Genomic DNA, 19,266 nt, shown 5'->3' on the forward strand with positions numbered 1-19,266 from the left:
CGAAAGCCGGTTAGTGGGAGAAATACTCACCTGGTATCCGGATGATTTCGACCAAAATGTGATCATTACAAACTGTCACAAGATATGGAGTAACCAAATGATTTTTTTATGGCCAGCGGCACGCGGCTATTCTCAACTTCAAGATTGAAAGCTGTTAGTCCGTGTACTTCTACAATGCATTTAACTGCTGTGGTTTTTTGTTGTAAACAAAGATGTTACTATCCTATTTTATAAATATAACAAATCCTAAGAAGCTCGATTAATTTTTAATGCATGTATATTGGATGGCGGTTGAATATGTCATTTTGTATTGATTCATGATTACTGTATATGGCAAATTCAACATTGCGTTTTTTCAAGTTTCTTGATATTATAACAACTATCGCCGAAAAACAAACGCAATCGTCGCATCATGTATCAAATAGCAAGAAATTTCGGTCAGGAACGTCTTACATAACTCAAGAGACAATCATAATCACACATGGCTATGGAGGAACATTGGGATACAAGATACAACCACATGCGCGGTTCAGAAAATAATGCATGCAAAGGGCTTTAATGCCACAGATACACCGATATTTAAAAAATAGGCAAGTGTACTAACCATCTATTTTTAAGTCTTTTGAATTTTTAGTTAATTATAATTTCAAAATAAAATAAAATAAAACACACATAAACACATTAAATTTTAGAAAATATCATCTGAAATAAAAATATAGACTTAAAATTTGCTTAAAAAAGAACATGCTTACAGATAGCAAAATTGCAATTACTGAGCACAGTATATTCAATCACTTTACTAAAAAATTACAGCTAGAAAGATAAAAACACATAGACATCTAGAAAAAATAATCTGATATAAATTTTGCGCAGTTATCTTCTTTGCGCTGACGACTGGATGGAAGAGACAGAATCAAATCGTGTCAAGCGTTGCTCCATATCCTGAAGACGAAGATCTTTCAAATGCAGCAAGTGCTCCAATCTACGAATCTTCACTTGCAATATCTGCAACAAAACAGGAAAAAAATCACTAAAACTTAATCGATTAAAACATAATTCTGGCCAACAGTTCCAAATTTGGGCAAGATTATATAAATAAAGCATTGATCTGAAAAGGTACATAGGTAAAGATGACAATTGCTGCTTAGCTTAATTGGCGAGGAGTTGTTATGGAGTTTATATAAAAAATAAGTTAAAATTATGCTGGGTAAGAGTTTCATTAATGTCATCCACAGTCCAGAACATTTCAATATTATGTACAGAGTTGACATAAAACTTAAATAAAAATGGTCTATTGTTCTTACTTAAGTGACAGTTTCTATTTACACTTCGTTTGAACATAAGTACCACAAAATCTTGGGTAAATACTGCATTACAGTACATATTCACCAGTACTATATGAAGTTGACCATAATAACACAAATTGCAAATACAAACCTAAAACTCAGGGACAGACTATAGGTTGCATAAAACAGGCTCTTTAATATACACATTATGTCTTTGACCATCTGTTTAATAACAAAATTTGCTATTTAACTTGAAGCGCCGTTATCTATCGCCAATTATATCAACTGGATTATGGCTTGCACCTGTTAGAATCAACACTCAAGTAACGGCACGATTAAAGCAAAGCCTAATAAATACAACAATTTGTCATGTGAAGCATTGCAATTGATAAAATGTACAAGAGCTTTGATATCCATACATCTACTAAATCTAATAAAAACTTTACCATGAAACTTTACCTGAACTGTCTCTTGTGAGGCAAGCAAGGCCTGTTCCTTCTCTTCAAGAATAAGACGTGTCTGGTTGTCCAATGAACCCAAATCAAGCTGAGCCAAAGGAATCGGATTTTTTACAGCGTAATCTGTTTGGAGTGATGAAATAGATGTACCTACATCAGTTGCTTCAGCCCTCAACCCTTGGGACACTAGCAAACGTTACAATTAGTTTCAAAAGACAAAGCTGCTGTTTGGGATACAGTAATAATGATATATTTTTTTCTTCAAGTTTGTAAATGAAGTCAGAAATGCTTACCCCATAATAATTAATTATTAAGCGGATAAATACTTACGGTAAGTACTGCAATACTATAATGCCAGTAATATATATTAAACAAAATTACAAACCATTCTCTGAACTTCTTGCAATGTAGTACGGTCTGCTTTCAGGTGTGTTTCCTTGCTGTATTGAAAAATCAGAACAATAGACTTAACAAGAAGTCCAGCTGACAGTGAGTAAATAAATAAATAAACAGCCGAGTAACTAGAGTACACCTTTCTTGCCATTACAGGAAATTGATTAGCGAACATTAACTATTGCACATCAAAAATATGCTACTTACTGTGCTTTGGCGGTTGTTCATTAAACGTGATTCAATTTTACGCAAGAGTCCCAGTAAAAAGACTTCTATGATGCCTGGGGAGCATTCTGCTATCTTTCTCATTATATCAGCTGGAACCGTGCAGTGAAGCTTGGACAAAACTTTTCTGTTTAGAAGTAAAACAAGCCAAACGCATAACGACTGTCAACTGAAGTTTATATGTTTATTTATGATATTCCACCAACAAAATGTTTTTGTTTTACAAAATATACAAACCTGTTCAACGTTCCCCAATTGTTTAACTTCTGATTTATAGAACTTGCTGACACATAATTATGAATCTCTACCAACCGTGGAAAGTAGTGTGCTATAATTTCAGCAACAAGCACTGCAGAGAAGATAAGAAAACACATAACATATATAGTATATACATGACTTTAGATTTGTATCTGGTGTACACTCACATCCATCACTGAAATCTCTACTGATATTTTTCTTTTTGCGAGAAAGTGGGATGCCGTCAATCCAAACAAACAAGCTTTGCAACGAATCTTCGCTTAATTCAGAGTCGTAATCCATCTCGGACAAGTCATTTACTTTTACATCAAGCACAGCATTCTACAAATCTATTTATATATAGAACTATGCTAGAAAAAATTAATAATGTTTTACTGATTACTACTCTCAGTTTTATTGTTGACTGTATCAAAAACTACTTTGAACCTAATTGCGCATTATATCAGTCACATCCATATATTTTATATTATGGCATTCATAATTATACACTTGTAAAAATCAAATAGCACACAGAACGAATTAAGCTAGATTACAACTTAGCCCTATATAATGGATTAGGGTTAGAGACAAAGTTTCAGTAAAACTACCGGGGGTTCTCCAATATATACATGTTTGCTTGGGCCACCGATCAATAAGTTCACTTGGACAGCTTGAACCAATTGGATTACTTGAGTTGTTTATAGACAACTTGAAGCTGCTTTTGAAAGCGGCTTTTGATGTTAGGCTTATAGCAATAACTTTAATGGTAAAATTCATGTAATAAAGTATATAAATACATATAGGAGTTAAGTAGACCAACAGTTTTGCCCGCTGTGATGTGATACACTCTGTTGTCAAAATGAGCAACGGAATTTTAAAAAAAATATAAAGAAAAAAAAAATTAGTTTGCTAAGATATGGTCAAATAATTCGGTTACTTTTGGTTGTTTGGTGCACGCAAGATCTGGCTGAAAAGAATCATAGCTTGCAGTCCGGCCTTAGCTTTTACATATTGAAGTGAGTATTTCTCTGGCGTCCGTTTACCAAAATTGCAAAACCGCAATACCGACAGAATAGATTTATTACTCTCATTTTGCAAGAAGAAAAAATAAACCCGGCAGTGTAATAGTTTTATAGCGATTGGGCCAAAATGCTTGAGGTTTTGGATTCGAATACTGCTTATGTTAGATTTTTGTTCAAATTTAATTTTAGAGTATTTTAGTCATGATCCACACTTGAAAGTACGGCAGTTTTCGACAAGAATTTGTGCATGCAAATATTTAACTTTTGTGTAACGGTGTATACCAAAACTTTAATCTTTTGATGGTTTATTATAAATCGGCGTGAAGATAAAAAATTCAGCATGCTAGTAGATGAATGTCATGCGTTCAGCTGTCACAATTTCCACTACTGGTCATGGAGGTGAGAGTTTGAGTCTGAGGGGTTTAGTAATAAACGAATTTAGAGTTTGGAAAAATTTATTTTTCATTTTTAATTTTTAAGTTGAAAAATAGCGTTTTTTTGTTGTTAGCCCCTAGGCCTAGTGAAAAAGTACGCACAAGATCCATCAACATGCATGCCAAATATTTTACTTATCACGACGATTTTTAATGAATGAAGAAAAGCTGGTTATTGGAATGGCAATTTATAATAAATAAACAAAGAAGTGAGGCTTAAGTGCACGCCATCACGCCAAAATTTGCGATTTTGAACACACGATTTCTCGTCAAAAGCTGCCGTACTTTCCAGTCCAGTTAACGTATTTCCCTAGGCTACTTCGGTAAACGGTGGCCTATAAACTAAGCGTCTATCTACTTCGGTCAGCTACCGAAGTAGGAAAATAACAATTGCGTAACCAGCTAGCCGTTTACTGAAGTAGCTTTTTCCAAATTCTGTATCCGCCAAATGCAGAACTGGTAGGTGTTGAAATAACCTAGACGCTGCCTTCATATACCTATTCATACGGCTGCATAACAGTACAACAGAATATATTTACAAAAAATGAATACCATGGTTTTACTTCAGTACTTTAGCATATTCGCCTACGTCAGAATTATTATTTTCAAAGAATTAACAAGAACAAGAAAAGAAAAGCACGAAACATGTCGTCAACCACCGTACGCTGTTTGCTGTTAGATTCAGCTCAGTAAAATTCATAAAATTCAAAAACCCACAAGGCTACAAGCTGACTAATTGATATCACAATTTTACGTTTACAACTGATAGTTTATAGTAAGTAAACAGTATGAAATAAACTATTCCAACTTATACTATATTAAACATATTTTAAGGTATTTCAATGTGCTTTATCTTTACAAAAGCAGTAATGTTTTATTTTTTAGTTTGAAACTGCACAATAATAACCAGATTTGCTACTTTTAATAGTATGATTTTGCAACCATAAAACAGAAGGTAGAGCCTTTTTATCACCCTTTAGAATTCGAAGGAGAAAATGGTTATATTTGAGTGATTTTGAACCTATAAGCCGGCAAGATTGATGAAAATTTTTTCTACAGTTTGAAAGAAGAGACCCACTCTTTTATATTGTAATGTGTGAAAAAAAGGTTCTACCTTTCTTTATAAAAATTGTTGATCTTACTTCTTAATTCTAAACCGCAGTTCTATTCCGAAACGTCAGAAAAACTTCTAGTTATTGACATAATGTAAAATATTTTATTTATAATTTCTGCTTTTCATGTTTAATGCACTTAAATGCTTCCATGATCTAGTTAAAAAAAATATTTACATATGTGTATGTACGCCCATTTATTCTACCAGAAAGTGTCTGCCAGCTTGATAGGTATGAAGCTAGCAGACAATGTCATCCAGAAAGGTTCTGCTTGATTGATGCAGGTACAGAATCAGGCAGACACTGGTGAGCCTTAGTCAAGGTCACGGAAAGACACTTTTCGAATTACCGCCGCCATATTTTTGGGTGGCGAGATTTTTTCAATCACCCATACTTAACAATGAATTTTGTCGACCCACTTTCAATGTTTTTTAAGTTGCAAGCCTTCTGACAGTCTGGGCATCTCATTGTAAACATTTCGCGCCGAACGTGAGTAGCATATGATTTCTTTTAAGCTACAGTATACCGGTATGATACAAAAAGTATTGAAAATATTTTTGCCTAGCCTAGTTACTATTTTACAGCAGTTTAAATCCTATGCAGTGGACTTGCTCAATATGATTTCAAGATGCATGGTCAGCGAAGCATGCGATGTGAAATGCGTATAAGACTAGAGTTTGCGTGCTGGAAATTATAAGCTATATAATTTTATTTTGCATTTCAAGCAAAGTTTAAAATAATAAACTAGAAGCAAATACGAACTGAATTACTACATCCCCCCTGCAAACACCATGCAAAGTTGCAAACTCCTATATACATTATGCGTAAAATGTGTAAGACTAGAGTTAGTGTGGTATTTGTGTGTGTGTGGTAGGAATCACATCGAATAAGTCTAATAATATGTAAATAATAATAAGTAATAATAAATAAATAAGGGCGTAGGATTCAAACCGCTGTAAAATAAGAACTAGGCAAAATATTTTCAATATTTTTTTCTTTATTGAGTAAAAGAATTTATATGCTAGCCTACTCACCTGAGTAAAATTGTTACAATCTGATGCATTAAACGCTTCCCATTTAAAAGAGAATGAAAGTGGAATGACAAGTATAGATGATCAAAAAATCTTGCCATTCATACAGTAACTGGAAAAGGTCTATTATTATCATCTCATCAGTCTCAGAACCTGATTTTATTTTCGCTGTATCAGGAAGAAGCAATAGCAGAAAATATGGCACCTGCACGCGTGAGACTCATTAATCTGCATCCCGATTTATAATATACAATCAAAGAATATTAGGTTGCTTGAGTTCGAACTTATAATAACAAACAAAGATTTAAACATTCTGTGCATGTTGTCACGCTCAAAGTGTAAGTTTATGGGCATTTTTGCCTAAAGTCGTGATGTTATTGTTTCCCTTGTCAAACATTAGGTACATAGACTATCTAAAATGAAGCTAAAATTGGTGTACAGCCTTCGGTTGCTTTTTATAGCAAACCTGTTTGTTTTTACTATGTGGAGCTTGTTGCTTGTCTTGAAAAAAGATGCTCATAGCAATGTGGAGCATTCAAATCTGAAAAATTCAGACGATAAAGACACTGAAAAAAGAATTAACAAATTGAAGAAGTCTTTGAAGAATCGTTATCCTTCACAGTTGGATTATATTGAAGCATACATTGTCAAAGACTTGCCTGTGATTTACGCTGTTACGCCCACTTATACAAGGTGGACTCAGAAGGCTGACTTAACAAGATTGGCTCAAACTTTATTACATGTACCCAATCTTCACTGGATTGTGGTTGAGGACGCAGAACGTAAAACTCCGCTTGTTACAAAGTTTTTAAAGTATTCGGGCTTACAATACACCCATTTAAACTCCAAGACTGATGCTAATTATAAGCTTAAAGCTGACGATCCTAACTGGCTTTTACCAAGGGGAGTTGCACAAAGAAATGCCGGGTTAAGTTGGATACGAAAAAATGTACCTCCAAGCACTTCTGGAGTTTTATATTTAATGGATGATGATAATACGTATTCGCTCAAACTTTTTGAAGAGATGAGAACGATTGCAACTGCAGCTGTTTGGCCTGTAGGATTAACCGGAGGCCTCAAGTTTGAAGGACCTGGGTCATGCAGTGGTGGAAAAGTTTTATCATGGTACACGGCCTGGAAACCAGAACGTCCTTTTCCTATAGATATGGCCGGTTTTGCAGTTAACCTGAAACTCTTTTTTCAACACAAAAATGCTGAATTTTCCAACAAAGTTCCTAGAGGATACTTAGAGTCACATTTTTTAACCAGTTTAGATTTAACGAGGGATGATGTAGAAGGCAAAGTGGAAGATTGCTCTGAGATATTAGTATGGCATACCAGGACTGAAAAGGCTACATTGAAACAAGAAGCCAAACTTATTAGTATGGGCAATCCTTCTAATCCTGACATTGAAGTTTAAAAAGTTCATTTATTTATTTCAAAATAGAAAATATTTACATTTAAATTGAGGTAAAATTTTTTGTTCCGTGTTTCACTTGTATTTTTATGTCTTTGCATCATCTGTACATTCAATATTCTTATGTGTCAAATATTTTTAGGCTTAAAATAAATCAATTTTTGGTGCAATGTCTTCAAAGCGTGTACCACGTAGCTATGGCGCTAAGACAACAGTGTTACAAGTATGTCAAGATGTACAGTATATTGTTGCATGTTTAACATCACACAATATGTCGTGTTTTGAATGTTCTGTGCAAGGAAAGGCATGAATGAGACAACTGCCACTGTAATTAATGTAAAGGAAAACTTTGCAAAAGTTTACTTACACAGCAGCGGTCACTTGCCATTGCTGACATGCTCAGTAATAATTGGTTTTGTGTAACACATGATATTTTACAATGAATATTAATCAGAAGCTTAAATTTGCTTTCTTTATTTGCTAATCCTGCTTATCTTTTTTAAATTAGTTGCATTTGTGCTTGCTGTTACATAAAACTATTAGTGCATCAATATGTGTTATTCTGCAGTTTGCTCCTGTTTCTGTTTGTAGCTACTTTTTGTTAGGACCTTATTGGTTGCCATATTTTAGTATTGGTGGTCGAATGTGATTTATCTTAATATATTATTACCATATTGCTAAAATCATTGATTTTGGTACAACCATGATTGTGTGGTACTGGTAGTACTTTACAATACATTAGTCAAGTTTAATAAGATCATATATATACGATCACTCTCCCAAGGAGTATTATCTGATACAGTTGCACAATGTTGCCTACCTTCTTTGACAACTCACATTTGAAGAAAATCCTGGACATATCAGTGCAATGCCAATACCTTCATTTTATCATTGTCAGTTTGTTTGAAATCTAATGTAAAGCAATATGTCCAATACTATTTCAGTTGTGTAAAAATAATGTAGTTTTGGGGAATATTAAGATGTGTCTGATTGTATTTTGCTAGGAAATTCTGTGCCTACTGTGTGTTACTACTTTGCTGCGTGGCTGTACTGAACAATATTTTCACCACTGCTATTTTATACTTTATATATCTGCTATCCCTGCTTATGCAAAATGATGCTTTTATTGTTCCAATGTATGTTGTGATTAGGTGTTGCCACTTCTTTAGCTAATTGTAAATTGTGCTGTCTTAACTTGGATGTAGTGCACTGCCCTTGGTTGCTTGTCAGTTAATATCTTTTGTATTGATAACCCAACAATGGTAATAATCAGCCTGTAGATTTCATTTAAGTAGGCATCAATTCTGTTAAAAATAACACGGCTCGGCTGTTAACAAATTACTTAGCTAGTAAACTTAAATTTCCTGTACAATTACAACCAATTAAAGATTAATGCTTTGCTGCTCTTTAGGTTGTATATAAAAATGCTAAGACGGCTTGCACGAAACTCAAAACCAGCTTTGGCATATTCCAAAGTAACTGGTAAGAAATCTCCAGGTGTGATGTTTCTGCCTGGTTTTATGTCGAATATGAACGGTCAGAAGGCATTGGCTCTTGAAAACTGGTGTAAGTGAGTGCAGCACAATAGGACCATCAATAATATTACTAGATTGTTTTAAGAACAAAGATGTGCAATACTTATAGTGCTATAGGGATCGGCTGCATTTGGTAATATCCAATCCTATCAATATGCAATTTCCAGATCAAATGATCATTCATTTGTACGATTTGATTTCCATGGAACTGGTTCCTCGGATGGTCCATTAAGTTCAATAAAAAACTGGATTGATGATGCGTTTGATGTTTTTGAACTTACAACCGAAGGGCCTCAGGTTTGTTTTGTTATTGAGAAATAGTGTTGCTGTCCATAATCATATCATCCATAATTAATTAAGGAAATTGATAAGTTGAATAAAGTTTGTGACAAACAAAGATTATTTGCGGTAGTTTGTCACACATGTTTTCACGTATTCTTAAGATTGGTGAAAAATATAAATAATATCTGATATATCCAGACTTTCAGCATAACCCACAATTTCAGGTTCTTGTTGGCTCAAGTATGGGTGCATTTATGATGATGCAAATAGCTAAGCGTCATCAAGATCGAATAGTTGGCATGATCGGCGTTGCACCTTCTTTTTACTTTTTGAACACCACAAGGAATTGGTCTACTCAACTAGTTGCCAGCTCAGATGCTGACTTTTTCACCATCCCCTCATCATATGATAAAAATATGAGAGTTCCTAGAAATTTTTTTGACGGATTAGAAGAATATGATACCCAGTTAACATTGTCATGCCCGTTACACGTCATACACGGTATGCAGGATGATGCCATTCCTTGGAAACTTTCTTTGGAGTTTTTACAAGAAAACCAAACTTCAAGTGATGAAATTATGCTAACTCTAAGAAAAGACAGTGATCATAGATTGTCTAAACCTGAAGATATTGGTTTCTTACTAGCCGCGTTGGATAACCTATTCAGTACTCTTACACAGAGAGAAAAATCATTACTTTAATCGAGTTCGCCAGCAGCCGCAAAGATTGCAATCTTTTAAAATATATGCAGTTGTACATTTTTTAAAAAGATTAGCAAGCAAAATTATAGAGTAACTTGTGACATTGTCTGTGCACAAGTTTTGCACAGATTATATCGCCTTCATCTGTTGCATAACGCTGAACCCAGGCATGTGACGGTGGTTCAAACCACCAAGGTTTGAAGGTGGATCATCTAATTGAATGTTAAAATATTTTCAATTGTATCTTTATCTTCACCACTTTCTAGTTTTTTCACATTCTTTCGACTTTATGTTGATGCCAAAATCCTCACCTTTTTAACCTTTGTTTATCTGCTCATTATATTCCATTGAAATGAAATAAAAAATTTATAAAAAGTTTGGGATAAAGATTTGTGAAGAGTATTTGCAAGATATTCTTACCTATTGTTTTATAGATTATATTGTGTGGAGTCCGACAATAGGCCAATGCAACAAAAATGATTTACTTGAAATTTTCAGAAATTTAAAATAGTCACAAATAACCCACAATTGAATGCATTTACTATGATACAAATAGCTAAGTGCTGTAATCCGCCGGGACGAGTTACCCTTTTTATAAAAATAGACAAAAGTAAAATTCCAACGGCACAGTTTCACAAAAATATTGTTCTTTGATACACTCAACAATCTGTGACTAATAATCTTTTCCGATCCTAGTACCCCATTAAACAGGTTTGAACGGTCTAGAACCCCTTCAAGCCAGACTGTACAATTTGGCAGGTGTACAATGGGGTAGTGCGACCTAATCATTTACTTGCTTCTAAAAAAAAGTTTTGGAAGCAAGTCGGCTTTCTTTTAAAGGCCGTAACCTACATTCCCCACACAGAAGATCTTGGTTAATACAGAAATACTCTGCCATCTTATTTCGGCCATTAAGTGTCGTTTACGTATCAAAAAGAAAAATAGGCAATCTTTTTATATTTACCTGTCACAGCACCCCACGTTAAGAAACACTGACGCTGTCGTTTATGGTTAGCAGTCGGTCTTTCACCAGCTGGGAATGTTTCTTAGGCGGATTTATTTCTTCTCGATAGTGGGACTCGCTAAATTTCAGAGTTCCGAGTACAGTAGTGATTGACATTTAAAAATCCTGATTTATCAATTACCCAAAGTCATGGACGTCCGCCAGAGGGGGCACATAAGGCATCTACCCCTTGTGAAAGTCTCAATCAGGCACTTTGTCATATGTAGTGATCGTTGTTATGATCGGTTGTAATTTCAGTATTCTTTGAAGAAACCGATGTTTAATCAACGTCATAACGCAACGAGGATATAGGCTATTTACAGTAAACTTGAAAATTTTTACACGCGTACGCGATGGTTGCGTACATAGAGATGCGCAAAATTACGCTAGCATTAGCATACAAGCCGATGACTCCGCATTGCGACATTGCGACCTTGCGATTTCTATGTTTTCCTTTGGTTATAAAACTCAATGCTATTTGTCTGTCATTTATCCAGTGTTGCACCTGTCTCCAGTAATATCCAGTATGACATGAGAGAGAGAGAGAGACTTTAATTTCACCAGATAAAGTAAACTAAACTGTATCATAATATAATTTTAACATAATTATGTACGTCTTTTGTGCACCGGACACCGTAATTTTCAAAGACAGGTGTGCACCAGTATGCAACAAAAAGTTTTCACCGGTATGCGCGAGTGTGCACCAAATATCGCTGTTCGGGAATTACTTAGCTTAAAAGGTTGCCTTTTTGACCCGTTTTGTGCATCAGGTAGCTACGTTGTGCACCGGTCATGTCCAACTGCTTTATCTAACGTGGCAGTTAGACATTAACAAACTTTCCATTTGAAGCTGAAGATATTAACTTGATTTGTATGGAGTTCTGACTTTGGTTAATTCAAGTCAAACAACCATTGGCTTCTACTTGACTTGTGTCAGAAAATATGACTTGGCTACAAATCTGCAGAAAATGACTTGTCATTTACCCCTAGCCGCATGAAGTGTAAGCTGGAAAGCTATACTATAGGCCAGGGCTTCCCAAACTTTTTTGCTCGCGACCCCTTTCAAACTTCTGAAGTTTTCCGCGACCCTTCACGTTTAAATTGATTAGCAGTGCGAAATAAACATTAGTCATTAGTGACATTTATTGAGATGCAAAGACTGAATTTAAGCAACCAGTACTCAAAGCCTACTTACTACTTTACACATATGTAGGCTACTGGAAACAAAAAAGCACACACATTTATTCAGTGTGATTGGTGCGACTGCTTTCTGCTACAAAGCAAGTCCAGCCGTGGCTCAATATCTGTTAATGCTTGTCTTAAGGCGGTTTCAATGTTGATTAGGCTGGAACGATATTTTGTTTTGATTGTATTTTGTACTTCGTGTAAAATTGGTATACGCTCTGCGACCCCTGAAGTTCGTTACGCGACCCCCAGTTTGGGAAGCCCTGCTATAGGCTATCGAATATAGGCTACCAAAACGTTGGTTTGCCCAACTTTTATGAACTTAGGTTTGCTGTAAAGTTTTCTTTCCTATAAATTACAGCACTTTTGAATAGAAGGGATGTAGGTGCTTGCAAAAGCACATTTTTTACCAAATGAAAGACGGAAAAGACTGGGGTGTTAAAAACGTTTTAGCTTAGGTACCGCATCGGTAAGCTACCAGCAGCAGTAGTTACCAGGTAACTGTTACCTGATACATTTGAATTTGGTCAAAGACAGTAGATAAAGGTTGACATTCGGTGTTGTACAAATTGTTTGGGTTGCATTGATTTTTCAGTGAAGAAGGTATTGTTTAGTGCAGCTAAAGTTGGGCAGTCGGTACTTTAGCAGTACTGTCAGTAAGGTTACCGGTTTTTGGCAAAACATGTACCGACGGTTCCGGTATTCGGTACTATTAAGAAAGTAGTTTGGTACTCAGTACCGGTATATTTTGTGTAAAAGTTGCTGCTGCAAATGCAATGTTTACCGCTATTAAGCCCCCGATAGAAGTTACTTCAAGTCAAGACATGTGTGACGTTAATCGCTTGCAATTTTACTTGACATTTCTAGATTAAAAAAGAACAACAAATACTAAAATTAATTAACATGTATTTTTGAAAACATACTTGTTGAATTTTTGAAATAATCATGTGACCGACCGATTGAAAGTTCTTGATTAAAGTAATTCGGTACTGTTTTCAAAAGTACCGACGGTATCGGTACCGAAAAAATACCGCGGTACAGTAATTCGGTACTGCCCACCTTTGAGCGCAGAATTATATCTAATTATAACAATTGGTGTATGGACAATAACATGGTAACGTATAAAATAAATTTTGAAGAACCGTCGACTTTAAGAGCACGAGGACTTATTGAGCATGTGTTGTGATGCAATTGCTTTGATGACCTGGAAGAGTCGAGACAATGAACATACAGTAGATGGCGCTAAAGGAAACTGACCACCAACGGCAATCTTGAGTTGAGCTGGCCAAAAATCGCAGCGACATGAAGAATGGTGGACGATACGTGCGAGCAGTGAGTATGTGTATAACTAACGTGTATAACATTATGTCTGGGTCTTGTGATAACAGCAACATGCTTTTAAAAGAGCATACATCTGCTTTTACATGTGTCTGGCGACTAACAGACCTCACGAACCTTTGTCAGATTCAATGACTAACAAAAATATTTGAATATATTGCATAACAAGCAGTAAGACCTTGAGCATACAAACATAAATCAGGATTTGCTTGTGTATTAGGTAATCTTAGATTAATCAGTACGCCTCGGTTGCAACAGATTGGCTCGTGTTTGCTCGATATGTTTATTCAGAGCTCGACCGAATTAATCTGGTTTTGGAGTTCAGAACGACGTCGAAAAAACGCGTTTTTAGGCTTCTTCCTGTGGCTTATGATGTGAAACAGAGACTGCGACATCTGACTTGTTGTTTTCTTTATAGCAATTGACCCCGTCTCACAATTCGTTCATAATCTTAGAAGCTGTGTTGTTTGTGAAAAAAAGTGTTTGTTCATACAACCGACTTTTCGTGTAATACTATTACAGTAAACTTTAATCTAAGTTAATAATCGGATATTATAATCATAGGAAAACGATTGTTACGATCAGAAATAAATCGACCTAAAACTGATAACACACAACACAACCATACATTTCAACAGTATCACACTCAATCAAGCTTGATTCCCATATTATACAATATACATGGTTTAGGCAATATTACGCCTAGAGCTAAGGGCTTTGCGAAGAACCGAGACGCCTGGTGTAGGCATAGATCTCTATTTCTTTAAATTTTAATCGCAGGAAATCCAAGCGTTTTGATTGACAAGACTTGTAAGATGATTGTCTCTGTCTTCGCTACGATAGCAATCATTTGTCCGTGTACTTCGATCTCACCAAGCAAAGAAAACGTTCGAACATTGAACGAGGGTAATGAAAGGGACATATGTGTGTACGACATGTTTCAGTTGAAACCGTGCGACTTTAAAAAATCCCTCGTTTTAGATAACGGCTATTCCAGTGCTTAAAGAAGTCAGTTTGCATTTGCGGCATTTTAAGGATGTGTTAGCCTAATTCCTTTGAATGTCTTTTTGGAAATGTTATGAAATCAGATTAGCAAATCTCGGCTGTCGTATGTTAAAACAATGAACCACAAATCTCTCACGGAACGGCTCAATTTTACGCAGACGAATTCCGCCTATTTGTCCGTTCTACTCGACCATTCTCTTTGAGGGTCGTAAGTCAGTGCTGCGGCATATCTTGTTGTGTAGTTTCGTTCGTTCCACGGCATATGGGCCTTTATCGGGCCACAAGCGATGACATTAATTATAGATGGATAATATCGACAGCGTCGGGGGAAGAATTTTGAAACATGCTACTACGCTGGGTAATCTGTTTTCAATTTTTCGTTTTCTGCCTGATTTACAGCAAAATGAAATCGAAAACGGGTCACCTGCCTTTCAACATTACCCCTTGCATGTTTCATTTTTAATTGTTTTCCTTTGTCGTTCGTCCGACATACTTTTCATGTTTGTTTTTGACAAATCTTCATGCCTGTAGTTTTTCCCTAGAAACCTTTTCCCATCGAACGTTACATTTCCGGGGATTTTATTTTACCAGGATCAAATAATTTCAGGAATTTGTAGAAATCTAATTTCTTGACGCCCTGTTGTGCTGTTATAGCGAGATAGCTGTGTTGGTGTCTGCGAATGTGTACGAGTTGCTTTCAAATCATAAGATAAACCTCTACGTCGGCCAGACGCTCTATTTATATGGCATCCATTTAACTCGTGTTCGGCTTTAATCTGACAGACTTTCTATTTTTTCATGTCCTACTGTTTTATTATTTTGACATCTACGGTCACGCCCGACTGCCCAGATTCATGACAATCGCCCTTGGAAACTTCCTTGCCGATGACATCATGGAATATTTTTCATAACGGGTGCTTTTAATTTGGTACCGCTACACGTCGCGATCGTTTGATCACGCACAAATAGCTTACCGTGTTGGTTATTGTACAGTGACAAGTCCTCGTAAGGCTAGGCTCCGGCAAACCTGACCACTGGTGTGAAACTGCTGGTGGGGGGCAAGTGTCGAAAATTTCTTTCTCTCAATGCTGCTTTGTTTGTAAATAAACGGCGTACAAAGCGGGATTATTCGCGCGTTTAAGCCGATTAGCATTCGCTTATAGCGCGGCTTCCTTTACTGATTATTATTGTTACTACGCCACGTGTTAGTATTTCTTTGCTGTATTGTTGGTTATACGCTGACTTAAATCTGATGAAATCACATCGTTTGTATCAGTAGGTCGTGCACTTGGTAAAAATCGTCTGTATTTATGCCTATGGCTCGAATTTTAGTTGGCATATGTCACTTTTGTAGTTCGATTCCCATTTAAACAAATGGTTGTTTTTTGAGTTCTTGCGCTCCTTGAAGTTCACATTATAAGTAAAAATTTTTAAAGGCTTATTCGGAGCAGAAAGCTATTAAAGTGTTAGCATAATACTTGGCGTTAAATGTTTCATTTTAAAAAATATTTTGTTTTAAATTAATTTTTTCCAAGGCGTACAAATTAAAAACTGCTATAAGGAATTTCTAGCAATAAAAAAGATTAAAAAGCGGTCATCACAAATCACCTTTCAAAAATTTCGATGAAATGGAAAACGCAAACGGGAAATTTATTTCATCAGACGCTTCCCGAAAAATTTACTTTAATAAACAGTGCATCCGCGTTAACAGGTCTTTCCTGGACTAAAACAAACGAAATGATGCTGCCAGAAGCTCCCCAATGGGCATTAATTTGGAGGATGTCAACTTACTCAAACTTTACCTTTCGATTAAAATCCCAAGACGCTAATAGAGATATAGCAAATTGCCGCCGTCGGAAACATGTTTCCAAATAGAGAAACTTTGAAACAGGTTCTAAGTGTAACTTTACACCGCCCAGGCCTGCAAATTATTAGCCTGTTTGCCATCAGGGAATCGCGTTCAAATTCTACTGTCTCCCGGTGAATTCTGCTGGGACGAAATGTTCACCAAGATGTCTTTATTCATATTTTAGATCATAATTGACTGTCGAAAGGTCTATTTGACGCAATTGAAACAATATTATTCATATTCACGAAATGTTTTCGTAGGTTACTGACCTAATTCGCACAGGTTAAGTGCTTTTATAAAATGCTCTTAACATAAACAAATTTATAACCTTGGGAATTACTGTTTTTTTTTCAACCAACTGCATGAACGCCGAACACAGTGTCATCGATTTTCAATTCACAAGTACAGTATTCAAATTATTGCATTTTTCAAATTTATAAATTTTTTCAAACATTAGATAGAAATTTATTAAACAATTTTGTAAAATCCACTTGAAATAGCAGGTAGTTTAAAAATCGCAATTGTCAACGGTAAATATAAAAGACAGTTGCGAACTTATAAGCAGCTTACTTGGACTTGTTGATTTAACTAATCTCAAAGGCGGGCACGCGACCAGCATGTTACAGCCGTTGACTCGCCAAAAATTCTTTTACGCCGTTGATTTTTTCTTTTGTGCGTAAATTTCGCCATAAGATCACCGTAAAAACAGCCATCTGTTGTCGAAGTGGGCCTCTGTCTTGCGCTAGATAGTCCTCGGAATTAACTCTTTCCTTTTTGTTCTGGTAACTGGCTTCCATTGTTCCGCTTAACGAGAATTGAATTTCACAGCGGGACGACCGGCTCATTACAGCACAAATATACGAGCAAACTCACCAGTTCAGTATAATGCCATACTATTGTTACCGTCGATGATGCATGTAACTGTTGCGATGACCATCAATCTTATTGTTGTCGAAAGCCTGCTGGGGACTATTTTCTTCTAACTACCGCTTGTTTACAATTGATCAAAGCAAAGCAATTAGGAAAGGAAACGCATTCGCACTTGTTTCTTTTCAGACTTAGTTTACTGCCACCGATCTGAGGTTAAATTAATCGCCGATAACATAACAGCTCACAATGTACGACCGTGGTCAAGCAGTCGCTTACCTTTCAAATGAAATTCTTAGGTTAGAGAAATTATGTTTTTTCAATCTAAATCGGTTTTCTTTGACAAAAAATGTAACGTAAATCCATTTTCACATCAACAATCATAGGAGTATTGTTTATTCATAGGAAAAGACGTGAAACACGTAACATGATAAAAATATTTAATAATTATAAAACGTTCATCTACATATTTCCTAGTTTATATTTCAACTTCGACTTCCATATTTTATCAATATTATTCGCAACACTTTTGTGACACAGTGTACCTCACAAAATGGCGATTGACAACAAATTGTGAATGACAATGCGAGCGTTATCATAAGGGTTACGGCGTCACCGTAAAGGTTATTATTGTTATTATTTAACCCTTTTTAATAGCGAGCATATAATCGTACAATCCTAGTCGCCGTTGTGTTCCACGAATTGAAATTATCCAAACACTTTAGTGGTAAAACTATTTCGATTTATGTAGAAGGGCATAACGCCGTCTACATTCACTTGTACACATTTGAATGCTACTAAACCCACCAGTATTGTGAATTCAACCAATCGGTCATTTTGTAAACAACCAAATGTAATTTCAAATCTAAAGTACCGGGTCTCGTGACGTGGCATCATGTTGCCCTGTATACTAGTGAGCATTTGTAATCAGGAGGAGTAGGTTCTCTGAATGAGTCACAGGACTTCTTAAAAATTGGCAACAGATGCAACGAACAGCAAAAAAGAGAGATAAAACGTTCGCGAACCAAGTTGGCCGTCCCACAGCCACTATAAGCCTTCCTCATAGCTTTTCTCTTTTTTCCCCCGACCAAAACGTCTTCTATTAGAAGTGACGGCCTCGTTGGCATGTAGTTTCAAAACGGTCGCGTGTCTCGAAGGACACATCAATACACGATTTCTCAGCGGACTCAGTTAGAACGAGGCTACATCGGCTAGGTGCAATAACTTTCATGATTGCACTTGAATCCCAGTGCGGTAGTTTTGAGCCGATATGAAGTGCAGGCAACATCTTGAGAGCAACTTGCAAAGGCCGCATCGGGAATACACAAAAATAGATTGGATTTAGATATATTTCCCGAGTGGGTCTATAGAAATACATAATAGTTTAATAATGAAAATGACATTTTGAATTAGGAAAACTTGCAGCTCTGGAACTAAAGGCTACACAAGTTTCTGAACGAGTTGAGCCCAGGCTATTTCAGCCCATTCACAATTTGAAAAATTTCTTTGCACTTTTGTGTGGAATTATTTAAATATTAGTATTTAGTATCGAAAATATTTAAATAATGAAACCCTTGAAGTTTATCTCAGTCACATTTTTTTTCATTCTTTTTATGTCTTTTTCACGTTAATTTATTCTTGGTCATATACACTGTAAGCGGCAAATGTGAAATCAATTTCGTAATAAACTTGCCAACTTTATTTTAAAACCAGAAGTTTTCTTTTAATTTTACAACAGCAAAGTAGCCCATAGTGCGGTGCACTTTGTTACATAAATTTCCCACATTGAGTAAATTGCACACATTGTAATATTTTGCCCCAGATATTTTTTGTTAATAATAGTAGTATCGGTGTTTCTCAAGCAATTCAGTATTTTTTCCCCGTTA

General features: G+C 35.9%; 3 protein-coding genes across 4 annotated transcripts; 2 read left to right on the forward strand and 1 right to left on the reverse strand.

The window, feature by feature from the left end:
- Nucleotides 1–291: 291 nt before the first annotated feature.
- Nucleotides 292–2,966, reverse strand: LOC143471212 (sperm flagellar protein 1-like). 2 transcript variants are annotated; one of them, XM_076969612.1, is made up of 6 exons: nt 2,788–2,966; nt 2,600–2,711; nt 2,345–2,489; nt 2,130–2,184; nt 1,746–1,867; nt 292–1,005 (listed from the first exon to the last, which is right to left on the reverse strand). In XM_076969612.1, exons 1-6 carry the CDS (start codon nt 2,900–2,902, stop codon nt 874–876), a joined length of 681 nt encoding a protein of 226 aa, XP_076825727.1. In that variant the 5' UTR covers nt 2,903–2,966; the 3' UTR covers nt 292–873. The 2 variants fall into 2 exon arrangements, with proteins under 2 accessions (XP_076825727.1, XP_076825726.1); XM_076969611.1 differs by having other exon boundaries at nt 1,746–1,930.
- Nucleotides 2,967–5,502: 2,536 nt separating this feature from the next.
- On the forward strand, nt 5,503–9,026 carry LOC143470823 (galactosylgalactosylxylosylprotein 3-beta-glucuronosyltransferase I-like). The gene has a single exon (XM_076969104.1). The coding sequence runs from the start codon at nt 6,617–6,619 to the stop codon at nt 7,616–7,618; it is 1,002 nt and encodes a 333-aa protein (XP_076825219.1). The 5' UTR covers nt 5,503–6,616; the 3' UTR covers nt 7,619–9,026.
- Nucleotides 9,027–9,032: 6 nt separating this feature from the next.
- Nucleotides 9,033–10,511, forward strand: LOC143470824 (palmitoyl-protein thioesterase ABHD10, mitochondrial-like). The gene is made up of 3 exons (XM_076969105.1): nt 9,033–9,185; nt 9,318–9,447; nt 9,657–10,511. Exons 1-3 carry the CDS (start codon nt 9,040–9,042, stop codon nt 10,131–10,133), a joined length of 753 nt encoding a protein of 250 aa, XP_076825220.1. The 5' UTR covers nt 9,033–9,039; the 3' UTR covers nt 10,134–10,511.
- The last annotated feature ends 8,755 nt before the right edge of the window (nt 10,512–19,266 follow it).

This window comes from Clavelina lepadiformis, chromosome 9 (genome assembly GCF_947623445.1).
Source record: "Clavelina lepadiformis chromosome 9, kaClaLepa1.1, whole genome shotgun sequence".
Taxonomy (NCBI): Eukaryota; Metazoa; Chordata; class Ascidiacea; order Aplousobranchia; family Clavelinidae; genus Clavelina; species Clavelina lepadiformis.

Coding starts and splice junctions, on each gene's coding strand:
- LOC143470824 (XM_076969105.1), top strand. CDS start 9,040: ATGCTAAGACGGCTTGCACGAAACTCAAAACCAGCTTTGGCATATTCC. Junction 9,186..9,317: donor GCTCTTGAAAACTGGTGTAA/GTGAGTGCAGCA, acceptor TGCAATTTCCAG/ATCAAATGATCATTCATTTG. Junction 9,448..9,656: donor TTACAACCGAAGGGCCTCAG/GTTTGTTTTGTT, acceptor CCACAATTTCAG/GTTCTTGTTGGCTCAAGTAT.
- LOC143471212 (XM_076969611.1), bottom strand. CDS start 2,902: ATGGATTACGACTCTGAATTAAGCGAAGATTCGTTGCAAAGCTTGTTT. Junction 2,712..2,787: donor TAGAGATTTCAGTGATGGAT/GTGAGTGTACAC, acceptor TCTTCTCTGCAG/TGCTTGTTGCTGAAATTATA. Junction 1,006..1,745: donor CCTCACAAGAGACAGTTCAG/GTAAAGTTTCAT, acceptor GTTTTGTTGCAG/ATATTGCAAGTGAAGATTCG.
- LOC143470823 (XM_076969104.1), top strand. CDS start 6,617: ATGAAGCTAAAATTGGTGTACAGCCTTCGGTTGCTTTTTATAGCAAAC.